At 55.8% G+C, this 12,353-nt stretch overlaps 1 protein-coding gene across 3 annotated transcripts in view; it reads right to left on the bottom strand.

Moving 5' to 3' along the window:
• Positions 1-1,973: 1,973 nt before the first annotated feature.
• The window catches only part of CHST8 (carbohydrate sulfotransferase 8), a 153,085-nt gene continuing 142,705 nt past the window's right edge, over positions 1,974-12,353 (bottom strand). For all 3 annotated transcript variants that reach the window (XM_065536418.2, XM_005588771.5, XM_074023083.1), the window contains 2 exons: positions 4,039-4,076; positions 1,974-3,533 (listed from right to left, as the gene is read on the bottom strand). In XM_065536418.2, the coding sequence (XP_065392490.1) occupies positions 2,427-3,533; positions 4,039-4,076 (1,145 nt within the window). In that variant the 3' untranslated portion in view covers positions 1,974-2,426. The remainder of the gene's footprint in view (positions 3,534-4,038; positions 4,077-12,353) is intronic.

The raw sequence follows: 12,353 nt of genomic DNA, 5'->3' as shown, positions 1-12,353 counted from the left end.
ACACACATACTTCCCTACCACTGCGCTGAGTCCACTCTTCCTTAGTCCTGTGAGGTTTGGGGCTGGGTTGGGGGTTGGAGCTGGGGTGGTCTCCAGCCTGGGCCTGCAGTTGGAGGTCACTCTCAGGGCCGTCAAATGGTGATCATGGTCACGCCTGCACCTGTCTTCTGTCATTGCCACCTGCAACAAAAGCCCCCCGCCGATGGTTGTGTTGTGTGTGTGCACGTCTGTCCAGCTTGAGCCGGCGTGTCTCTGAGAGATTTCTTCCCCCAACACACACAGGCAGATGCACACACACGCTCACACTGGGGAGGAGCAGGGCCATCCTCCCTGTCTCCAAGCCGCTCCCAGATGCTGTCTCAGTGTGGAGTCCAGGTGTTCCCTGCTGAGCAGATGCCATGGGGGCACTGCCTCTGGCTTCACCAAATGCACGCACGACCAGGGACACTTTCCTGCACATGAATATGGTCTCACGTTTGAGCGCCAGGGCCCAGGGCGCCTCTTTCTAGGTCTTCCTCAGCCAGGCACTTCCCCGCCTCCTCTCACACAGACCCTGGTCCTGGTCAAGGTGCAGGGCAGCTGCTCTGGCTTTCTGGGCCCCTCAGCATCTGCTGTCTCAGCTTCCGTGGGTCCCAGGAGTTCCCCAGGCCCTGACCGCAGCCTCTTCCCTGCCCCTCCGGGTCACTTCTGTCAGATAGTCCAAGCCGCTTCCAGCTGGAACCTGAGGGAGGTCTCCCTGCTTCTCAGGTCTCCTGGATGGATGTTACCCCAAAGGGGCAGGAGGAAGGCACAGTGCCTTGTTCCCCTTTGCAAGGTTCCAGGGTCCAAGGTGGAGGCAGAAAAGGAGATGGAGCAACTCAGGTTGGTGTGAGCCTGGGGAGATTCCAGAAGCATCTCCAGTTGGGAATACAGGAGTGCCTCCAACTGAGGATCCAGTAGCCCCTCCACCTGCGGGCCAGCAGCTCCTCCACCTGGGGATCCAGCAGTTTCTCCACCTGGGAATCAGTAGGGCCTCCATCGGGGTGATCCACCCAGGGATCCAGTGGCACCTCCACCTGGAGAATCAGCAACATCTCCCCTAGCAAGTGGGGACAGATGGAGGGCAGCCTCCTGGGAGGTCCCACAGAGCAACCCACAGAATGACCCAGGAGGGCATGAAGAGGTTCCTGCAGACAGGATGACAGAGGGCAGAGACTCCAGAGTCAGGCAGCCTTTCCCGTCACAAACCATACCCAAATGCAGCCGCACTCATGCCCGCACTCAACACTCCAACAAACACCTCCTCCCAGACCTTCCCAGAACCATCTTGGCTGCTGACACTTCTGGAGCCCTGTCTGGTGTGAATGTGTATGCTTTTGGAGAAGTTTCCTCTGCGGCTTCTCTTCTCCTCCTCCAGGGCAGGTGCCTCCTGACAGCCCTGAGGCGGTCTTGTCAGGTGAGTGGGGCCAGGGATCAGGGTGAGTGTCTGCAGATGACAGCCTCAGGCCAGAGTCCTGCTTGGCCCAGAGGTGCAGAAAGCCAGGGACAGCCTCGCTGCCTACCGAGAGCACCACACCCGCTGAGATGCATGCACCGTGCGCCCCGGCCCCAGCCTCAGCCCTGATTAGCAGCTTGCCCGGAGAGCTGGCCACTGCTCTGGCAGTCCCCAGAGGCCTCTGCAAGGTGCACTGATAAGAAGACACCCCAGGAGGCCTCCATAGGAACAGGCCTATCTTCTCCTTTCAGGATGAATGTGCCAGGACTGAGACGGAAGCACCCCAGTTGACTGCGCCCTAGCCTCAGATGCCTGCAGGCCCTGGCTGAGAGCCTCTGGGTCCTCTGTGCTCTCCTCCCACGAGGCTGCTCCTGAACTGGACTTCTCTGCAGTGGGGCCTGCAGCACCTGGCTCAGACTGCCCCAGGAAGGCAGAAAGAGCCCCAGAAAATCCAGCCCAGGGTCCACGTGCTCCCACGCCACCACAGAGTACACACTGCTGCTCTGGAAACCGTGTGCTTTATTTGGAACCTTAATCCAAGGGAACCTCCCCCCTGGCTTGTAGAAAAGCTGCAAACCATGTGGTTTGGTCCAAGGCAATGGCTAAGGGAATGCAGGATATCCCTTACCGCTGGGGCCCCTGTCCTCTGGGCCTCAGACTTCCCTGCTCATCGAAACTGCTGGCTGAGCTCCCGAGGTGTCTATCCCAGTCCTCAGCCTCTCCCTCAGTCAAGGAGTGAGGAAACATGTACAGGCCAGGGGCTGGGGTCCCCATCCAAGGCTAGGTGCCTCTGCCAACCCCCCCCCACCCAGGGCCTGCTTCCTCCCACAGCCACGGCTCCTCAAGTCCTCAGAGCCCTGTTGCTCCCAGGATGAGGCGCCACCGACAGGAGGATGCCCGGGAGCACAGGTGAGTGACCAGGGCAGGGCGGCCCGGCCAGCTGCAGCGCCCCTCAGTACAGATCTGCAAAGGGCTTGGAGTAGTTGAACATCAGGTAATCCATGTAGTAGAAGTCGTAGGTGCGCTGCCGTTGCAGGGCTGAGAGCTGGGCGAAGTACTGGTGGGCGATCCTGGCTGTGGTCCGCGCCTCCTGCGAGTGCCGGTCCTTGAACCGCGGGAAGGTCAGGTTCCGCGGCGCGCGGATGAGGCTCAGAAAGAAGTTGGCATCGTCCTCCATGCTCTCGAACTTGCCTACGAAGTCGTAGTCGATGAGGCAGGGGCTGCAGAGCCGGCTGACATGGTCCCAGTGAATGTCCATCCCCACGGGCCGGTGCACGTCCAGCAGGTACTGGACGAACTCGGGAAAGCGCACCCCAGAGCCCGTCCGCAGGGCCTCCCGAGAGGCATTGGCCCGGTACCGGGCCAGGATGGCCTTGCCGAAGACCGGGTGGTAGTAGCTGTTGGGGTGCTCGAACTTGTCGCGGAAGGCTGACACCAGCCTCTCGAAGGGCTCGCGGACAAAGAGCATCTTGGTGTAGGTGCTGAGACGGTGCAAGATACCCTGGCGGTCGAAGGTGTCCAGGCGCTTGAGGGCGCTGCCGTAGTGGACGGTGTTGTGCTGGATGTCGGCGGTGGACGAGGCCAGGCCGGCCAGCACCATGAGAACCCGCTTCCAATTGGAGCAGCCAGCCTTGGGCACCTCGCAGTAGAGCACGCGGTGGCGGTCCTCCACGAAGATACGGGACACATGGCGGGGTGTGACGGCCCGGCGGCTACTGCTCGCCCGGTACTTGGCGCAGGCCTCCTGCATTACCCGCTTGCGCTCCTGCTGGCTCCGGTGCAGGCTGACCCAGCGGCCATCCAGCGTCCCGGGTCCCCGCCGGATGAAGGGCACGTCCGAGCTGTTGGCCGGGATGGTCGCCGCAGCTGGCATTTTCTTGATGAGTAGACGGCGACGGCGCTGGCGGAGCCGCAAACGGGTCCCCCTCTGCAGCGGGGATTGAGGCTGGTCAGGCGCTGGCAGGTTGCGGCCCCGCGGGGCCCCACTGGACAAGTCCCGAGTGATCCTCTCTGTGGGTGCCTTCAAGTCACCATCCTGGGAGCCGCCTGGTGGGACATCCTGGGGCAAGAAGAGAAGTGGTTATCTGAGTGGAAAGGACAGCTGGGCACTGAGGGCCACACAGGTCAGACTCTCACCACGGCTGGGGTTCCTGTCCCTCTCAGGTGAGGGACGTAGGCTGACCCTATGGGTGAGACCCCTCCCGTCTGAGCCCTGGCCCAGCACCCGAAGGCTTCCCTCCCGCTGAGGTGCAAGTGTCATTTCGGCCACAAGATGGCGCGATCCTCCCAGGAACCTGGGCTGAGCGAGGGTGGCGGGAGTAGGTGGCCTGCAGGCGGGCTCAGATTTACTGCCTCTATTAGCACCGTGCAAAGAAGCCTTCTAACAAGGAAGGGAAATTCATGGGTCCAGAGCCCTGGGCTTTGTTCCCAAGGCTCCCGGGAAAGGCTGGACACATTTTTCTTTCCAAGAATGGATTCAACCTGAGCTCCTAATTTTCTTCCCAGCCCTCCCCAGTTTCCCTGGGGCTGCGTGCACTGAGATTTATCTGACTCTCAGAACTTACGTGGTGGGGCTGCCTTGGCCTGATGTTGAACTTTATTCCTAAAAAGCAAACAGAGGAGAGGACAGTATTAGCAGCATATGTGCCACGTGGCTCCCAGGGAACTGCTTATGGGCTGCTGGCTGTGGACATCCAGGCTGGAGGGATTTTGGGGTAAGCTCTAGGGAAAGGCAGCTTAGGGCATCGGGAGAGGGCATGGCTCAGTGCTGGAGCCCCTCCATCCCCTACCCATGCAGAAAACAGGAACGCGGCAAACACGTGGTCCCACTGGCTCGCAGCCGAGGCTCTCTTCTTTGCATCACGCCTGCCTCCTGATGTGACCTACAAGGTCTGGAAAGGCACCCTGCCCAGGTGTACCCACACACCTGCCCTGTGGAGCAGCCAGGACTCTCGCAGGCCACCTCCTCCTGCACCCCACCATGTCATTAAGTCACAGGGAAAGGACCCTTCAGAAAGCTCCACCCACCCTCTCTCCACACCCCACCAGCCATGCCCCAGTTCTGGCCACTATGGACTCTCCACGCTTGGAATATGACAGGTTCACACCCACACCTTTGCACACACCAGGCCTAGGAATGGAACGAGCTTCTTCTCCTCTTGCTCCAGGAAGTTCCCTAACCTGGGTATTTCCTTTGAGATCTTGGCCTTCTCGGCTGGCTCTGGAGTTCTGGGGTGAGCTGAGCATATCTTGGTCTCCCTCAAAGCCCTAAGCAGTGCCCAGGTGGAGGGTAATTGTCCAGCGTTAACTTACTGATGACATCAGGAAGACAGAGAGAGATCAGTGCCTCACTGGCCATGCTCTGGAAAGCCCCCTCTGCCCACCAAGGAGGCCCATGCCTGGGCTGGGCTCACCCAAGAAACAAGCTCTGGTGAGGTGAACCTTTGACCAGAGTAGAAGATTCTGAGTCATACCCTGTTTGGTCTGCTTTGGGGGAAAGTCCTGGGAGGACAAGGGGATTCCCTTTGGGGGGAATCTATTTAGAAGCTGGAGCCTCCTTCCCCAGTCCCTACCTGGCCACCAAGGAATCAGGGGATCTTTCTGTTCCAGTGCCATGTGGGTGGACGTTTTTGTCCTGAGGCTCTGCCAAAAGCCATGGTCACCATCAGAGCCAGCTATCCCTTAAGCAGAGAGCTGGATCTTCTGGCTGGCATGCCGGGGCACCGTGCCTGACCACACCTCAGCAAATCCTGGCTGCTGCTTGTGGGTGGGGGGTTCCAGTGTCCCACCACTTTCCCGGCTGTCTCTATGTCCTGGGCAGAGGTCCAGTAACAGAAGCCCAGCTGGAGAAGGGACATCCAGGTCTTCCCTGAGCCAGACAGTCTGTGGATTTCTCCATGGGGTCCAGTTTTACAGACTCAGCCAGTGCCAGGCCCCAGACAGTCTAAGGTTGAGGCTGTGCCCGCACATCTCCTTCAGTCATTAGCAAGCCAAGAAGGGGATGCAACGTCAGCCCTGGGATGGACAGCCTGAATTCCCTGAGCTTGCCAGAACCTTCCTCAAGTCCCAGGAGAGGCAGAAACACAGGCAGAACTGGGGCACACTTCATCTTTCTTCTGCTTGTCCCTGTGGGCTGGGAACAAGGGTATTCTCTCCCCTGGGCAAAGGGCAGAGCGTCCCTGTCTTCCTGGGCACTCCCAAGCTTATGTGCACATGCGTGCATGTGGGGGATCTTTGAAACAGGCCTTCTAGACTCTTCCTCGGAGGCTGAGGGGAAGCTCCAAGTAGACCTGGTTGCACCACTCAGGGTATGGGGTGTAAGCAGCAGGTGCCTGGCCTGCGAGAGGAGTCTTTAGAATCAAGCTGCTCATTGCCACCCCCTGCCATCCCCAGAGTCTATTTCCCTCCTTGACAGCCACCCCCTCCTCTTCCCTGTCCCGAATCTTTACTGCAGCTGTCCCAGCATGAGCCTCCAGAGCTCCTTCCTCTCCCGCAGCCGATGATGACAGCTCCCTTCACCAGAAGGGACCTGCCACGCCACTCGGTTTTACTCTACTCTGCCAGATTTCCTTAATTATTTTCTTCTGGTGATGGCAGCTGGCTCTGCTAAACCACCTCTCCTCCTCAGAGTCTCAGATGTAGGAAACCACTCTGCTTGTCACTCCTGTCACCTCGTCAAGGTGTGACGGTGCTTATATATTCCTTTTCTGGAGCAAATGAGTCATGCTAGATTTGGCCAAGAGTGGGGCTGAGAAGCCACTTCCAAAAGGGATCCTGCCAGTCGGGCGGAAGATGGAAGGCCATGCACTTGTTGAGATTGCAGCCCTTAAGGCCATGACCTCCCACTGGCACTGTCCCCACACCCTCGGAGGGCAGTGGGCTGTGGTCCTGTTCCATTTTACCTGTGAGGACTGGACAAGGGGACACTGTCTCCTGGACCTCTGGACTCTGAGCCTAAGCTTCTGGGGCTGTCCCACTCCAATGCAGGCTGAGCTAGAGCCCTTGGCATGAACTACAGGAAAAGTTGCTGCTAGACAAAGCCTGGGGCTGGGCGAGTCTCCTGATTTCCTGTTTACACGTGTCCATAAAGCCAACCTGCCTGCAACTTCCTCCTTTGAAAGGAAAAATTGCCTTGTGGACAATAAGAGAGATCAGTAACATCTTAAGCAGAGCGTGAGTTTGCCATAAGTTATTCCCAACCCTTAAACTTATGGCAGCTTATCAGGCAAAGATTAGCCCTATCCCCACAAGCTCACTTTAACAATTTTAAAAATTTACTGCCAGGCACGGTGGCTCATGCCTGTCATCCCAGCACTTTGGGAGGCTGAGATGGGCTGATCACTTGACTCCAGGAGTTCGAGACCAGCCTGGCCAATGTAGTGAAACCCTATCTCTACCAAAAATGCAAAAAAATTAGCTGGGTGTGGTGGTGCATGCCTGTGATCCCAGCTATTCAGTAGGCTGAGACATGAGAATTACTTGAACCCAGGAGGCAGAGATTGCAGTGAGCTGAGATCACACCCTGCATTCCAGTCTAAGCAACAGAGCGAGATTTTGTCTCAAATAAATAAATAAAATAAAGAAAAAGAAAAAATAATAATTTACATTATTTTAGAAATAGAGATGGGGTCTTGCTATGTTGCCCAGGCTGGTCTCAAACCCCAGGCCTCAAGTAATCCTCCTGCCTCGGCCTCCCAAAGGGCTGGAATTATAGGTGCGAGCCACCAAACCTGGCCACAAGTTCACTTTTGAATAAAGACAGAAACATAATGAAGGAATTCTAAAGGGACCTCCCCTTTGCCATGAGCCTAGTGTCCCCACTAGGGAGAAAGCTGCTCTTCCATGCACCACTCAGATAAAGGCTGAAGCAAAGACCACTGCCCGCTCTGGACAAGTGAAGTCCAGGAGAAATCTTAGGTATCCTGGGCTAGGGGTCTGCACATCCCTAAGTGGGCTGCATGTCAGGACCCTGGACAGCTCCATGAGGGCTCAGGGAAGGGCAGCTAAGGGCTCACGAAGATGAGGAAGGTTTGCCACCAGGGGTCAGTGGTACCAGTGCCTTGGGGGGACTTATGGGTGGGAAGGAGTTTGGCCTCAGTATAACCACCTCCAGCCCCTCTCAAGCCCCCAAATAAAACGTACAATCTAGATAACATCAGTGGCCTTGCAGAGCAACTCCAGCCAAACCCAACTCCTCTTCCATCCAACGCCACCAATGCTGCCATGCACCTTCCCTGCCTCCCCACCTCCACCCCTGCCCAGAATCCAAGACCAACCACGTACACCCCACTTTGGGTGTCTTGAGTGACCTCTTCTCTCCTCTCAATATAACGCTCACAGTCTGTAAGGGAGCTCCATACCCCTGCACAGTAAGAAATAAACAAGCACTTTCTCTTTCTGGACAGATGACATGCGTGGAGTGGCTGCAACACATGTGCTATGATAAAAGCATCGGTGAGAATAAACAAGGCGTGAGTTATGGGCACTGCCAAATATGTTCCACGGTGTGAACTCTTCATTGGCTGAAGTTCTCAGCGTTTAGCTGAAAAGCCTCCTGATTGAGGAGAGGCAGAGGCTGATGAGTGTGTGAGGCCAGTCTCTTAGTCATCAGGCCTGGGCCTGGGGCACAGCTGGGGAGGGGGCTATACCACCAGCATGTCCAAGGAGGAGGGTCTCTTGCCCATTTCTCTCTAGGCTCACAGGAGGAAGACCCACAGGGTGCCACACAAAAGCCCCAATCCCCACTGCCCAGGACCCATGGAGGGTGGTAACTGAAGAGCAGCCTTTTGGTCAGGCCCTATAGACAGCACTGACAGGTGAGGACAGGACCCAAGTGCCTCAAAGGAACCCTTGGCCTGCCCCAGCCCCATGTGGCTCACTCTTGGGAGAGTGACGGCTGCATTGGCTGCTCATGGCCCAGCCCCGGGCCCTGATGGGCGATGACGGGAGGGTCTTGCCACTCCCATCACTGCATCTGTCCTTAAGGAGTCAAATCTGCAGAGGGACAGGCATTGGAGAGAACTGGGGAAGGAGGGCAGGAGCGGCCATGCCAGTCCCAAGTCCTGTCTGTGGTTGAGTTTGAGTTGTGCTTCTTGGTCTTTTAGGATTTCCTGATGGAGCCATTTGTGTGGCCGCATTTCCACATGCCGGGGGCTTCTGGTGGCTTTGTGGCAGGCTGTCCCACACCCATTGGCGCTGTCCACTCCACGTCCGCTTCCATTGCCCAACTGGCCAGGGAGCCTCCAGGGCTTTCGACTGCTTCTCTTGGCTCAGGCTGGCCCAATCGGAGGCGGGGTTCTCTGAAGGTAAATTCCTGGTTGCATCTTGGTTCCCAGAACCTGCAGGACCCTGATTCTGAGCTTGGGCCCCACCTGGACTCCTTACAGTGGCATCTGGTGGGATGAACACTGTTGTCCTGGATAGCCCAGGCTGTCGGCCTCTGCCCTGCTGCTCCCACACCCAAGATGCGCAAGAGAAAGGCCTCCGAGCTCTGGGGCAGCCCCACGACCGGGCATGCACCTGATCTCACAGTGCAGTGCTGAGCTGCAGATGGCCTGCCCTGAGTGCAGGGTGCTGGCAAGACAGAAGGTAGGTGGGTCGGGGGAGAGAAGCCCGAGGGAAATGCCAAGCTCCGCTCCATGGGAAGTATGGAGGGTTCTGAATGCGGGGAGGGGTGCTAGTTAGGGTTCTCAGAGAGAGAGAGAGAGTCCACAGGTGATATATACGGAGCAGAGAAAGAGAGGGAGAGAAAGGGACAGGGAAGGGACAGGTAGAGGGGGAGGAGGGGAGGAGAGAGGGAAGCGAGATAGGGAGAGGACACAAGGAGGAAAGGAGAGGAGAAAGAAGAGGAGAGAGAGACAGGAGAGAGATGGGGGAGGTTGATTATAAGAAACTGGCTCATGTGATTCTGGGGGCTGGCAATGTAATATCTGCCAGTAGGCTGGAGACCTGGGGAAGACCTGGTGCTGCGGCTTGCATGGGAAGGCCGTCTGAGACTCCCTCCTACTTGGGCAACTTCACTCTTTTCTCTTCAGGCTTACAACTAATTGGATGAAGCCCACCCACATTGTGGAAGGTCATTTCCTCTACTCAAAGACTAGACATTTTACAGCAAATCACATCAAAAAAATGCTTTCCCGGCCGGGCATGGTGGCTTACACCTGTAATCCCAGCACTTTGGAGGCTAAGGCGGGTGGATCGTGAAACCGCATGAGCTCGAGGCTATCCTGGCCAACATGGTGAAACCCCATCTCTACTAAAAACACAAAAATTAGCTGGGCATGGTGGTGCATGCCTGTATTCCCAGCTACATGAAAGACTGGGGCAGGAGAATCACTTAAACCTGAGAGGCTGAGGTTGAGTGAGACTCCGTGTCTCTCTCTCTCTCTCTCTCTCTCACACACACACACACACACACTCTCTCACACACACACACACACACACACAAAGACTGGCGTTTGTCTAAACCCTGGGGAACCATGGCCTAGGCAAGATGACGTATATAATTAACCAAACAGAGGGGCTTAAAATGACAAAAATGTGTTCTCTGATAGTTCCGAAGGGTGGATGTCCAAAATGAAGGTGCCGGCAGGGCCACACTCCTTCCACTGCCTCTTGGGCAGGGATGATGCTTCCTCGACTCTTCCAGCTTGCAACAGCCCAGGTGTTCCTTGGCTTGCAACAACAGAAGATCAGTCGCTGCTCTGTCTTCACAAGGCTGTTGCACACACGTGTCTCTTCTCCTCTTCTTATATGAACATCAATCATATTAAAATAGGGCCCACTCGGCCGGGCGCAGTGGCTCACGTCTGTAATCCCAGCACTTTGGGAGGCTGAGGCGGGTGGATCACAAGGTCAGGAGATCGAGACCATCCTGGCTAAAACGGTGAAACCCCGTCTCTACTAAAAATACAAAAAATTAGCCGGGCGCGGAGGCGGGCGCCTGTGGTCCCAGCTACTCGGGAGGCTGAGGCAGGAGAATGGCGTCGGCCCGGGAGGCGGAGCTTGCAGTGAGCCGAGATCGCGCCACTGCACTCCAGCCTGGACGACAGATCGAGACTCCGTCTCAAAAAAAAATAAAATAAAATAAAATAAAATAAAATAAAATAAAATAAAATAGGGCCCACTCAACCAACCCAAATGCCCACCAATCAACGAGTGGATAAAGAAACTCTGATACATGAGATATATCTATTATATACACACACATATAGGGGTGTGTGTGTATATATATATATATGATGGAATAGTACTCAGCCATAAAAAAGAATGAATTAATGGCATTCACAGCAACCTGGAGGAGATCGGAGACTATCATTCTAAGTGAAATAATGGAATGGAAAACCAAACATCGTATGTTCTCATTCATAAGTGGGAGCTGAGCTATGTGAACGCAGATGTGATTCGAAGGCATAAGAATGATACAGTGGATTTTGGGAACTCGGGGAAAGGGTGGGAATGGGGTGAAGGATAAAAAACTACAAATTGTGTGCAGTGTACACTGCTCCAGTCATGGGTACATCAAAATCTCACCAATCACCACTGAATAATTTACTCATGTAACCAAACACCACCTGTTCCCTAAAAACCTATGGAAATAATTTTTCTTTTTTAAAAAAAGGGCCACTCTAGTGGCCTCAACTTGATTACATCTGCAAAGACCCTGTAAGGTCACAGTTTACAAGCACAGGGAGCCGGGACTGAGCATTTTTTGAGGGTGGGGCAGGCACCCAATTTGACCCAGTACAGACAGGGACTCATGTGATCTCATGGGGCCTTAAGAGTGTTTTTTGTTTGTTTGTTTGTTTGTTTTTGTTTTAAGAGATAAGGTCTTGCTCAGTCACCCAGGCTGGAGTGCAGTGGCATAATCCTGGCTCACTGCAGTCTTAAACTCCTGGACTCAAATGATTCTCCCGCTTCAGCCTCGCAAAGTGCTGGGATTACAGCCATGAGCCACCACGCCCAGCTGGATGTTCTGAAGACAGGGCAGGATAGCCTGAAGGAGGTGAGGAAATAGCTCGTCTGCTGGTTTAGGTTGCCTGCTGATCAGTAGTGAAGGGTTGTTAGTTCTCGATGTTTTTGGGGCAGGGCCTGTGTCTTGTCCGTCTGTGTCATTCTGGCACAATGCCCATCAATGCCTCTGGAAAGGCTGGTGCTTTCTGGACTGAGAGCTGGCCTTGGACATGAGGGGTATGGGGCTTCCCAGAAGCTGGGCCTAGGGTTCTGACTGGAGCCTCCCAGCTGGGAAGGCCCACGCATCTAGGCAGCAGGTGCCAGCCCCCTAGCTAGATGCAGACAGGGGCAATTCCACTGGAGGAGTCTATCCACCCCCAGCCCTGGCTCGGTGGCCATGAAGCCTGGCTCAGGAACCTCCTTTTGCTATCCACAGTACACCAGGCCAGGGCCTGCTTTGGGACCGGGCCGCACCTTCTCTGGCTCCTCTCCCACCGGCTCAGGCTCTGCCCTTGTGAGGTCTCCGCTGGTCCAGGGCTGAGGGGCACATTGTCCCCGTGGGCCTCTGACTGCCTCATTGTGAACTGCATCCTCCACCTGGGGCAGGCTGTTCATATGCAAATTAGATGCAAAACTGAACTTTCAACACACGCAGCAATGAGCTGGCAGCCTGGACTCCTGGGCACAGAATTCGCCCGGAAGAAAGCCTCACTCAAGGGCCTTCCATTCTCACCTGTGTTCATGGGAAAATCCAACTTCTTACATTCTCTGCTGGGTCCCCAGGGCACAGCCTGGAGACCAGCCTCTGTCACGGTCATGGCCACCTGCTGCCCTAGGACACAGGACAGGTACGTGGGGTTCCAGGTGGCAGGGCTGCCCCGGCACAGGTGCTGGCTGCTCCCGGGCCCTGATGACAACTCTGTGGTCA

Source organism: Macaca fascicularis, chromosome 19 (assembly GCF_037993035.2).
Source record: "Macaca fascicularis isolate 582-1 chromosome 19, T2T-MFA8v1.1".
Lineage (NCBI taxonomy): Eukaryota > Metazoa > Chordata > Mammalia > Primates > Cercopithecidae > Macaca > Macaca fascicularis.
This window is presented reverse-complemented; position numbering and strand designations above follow the sequence as displayed.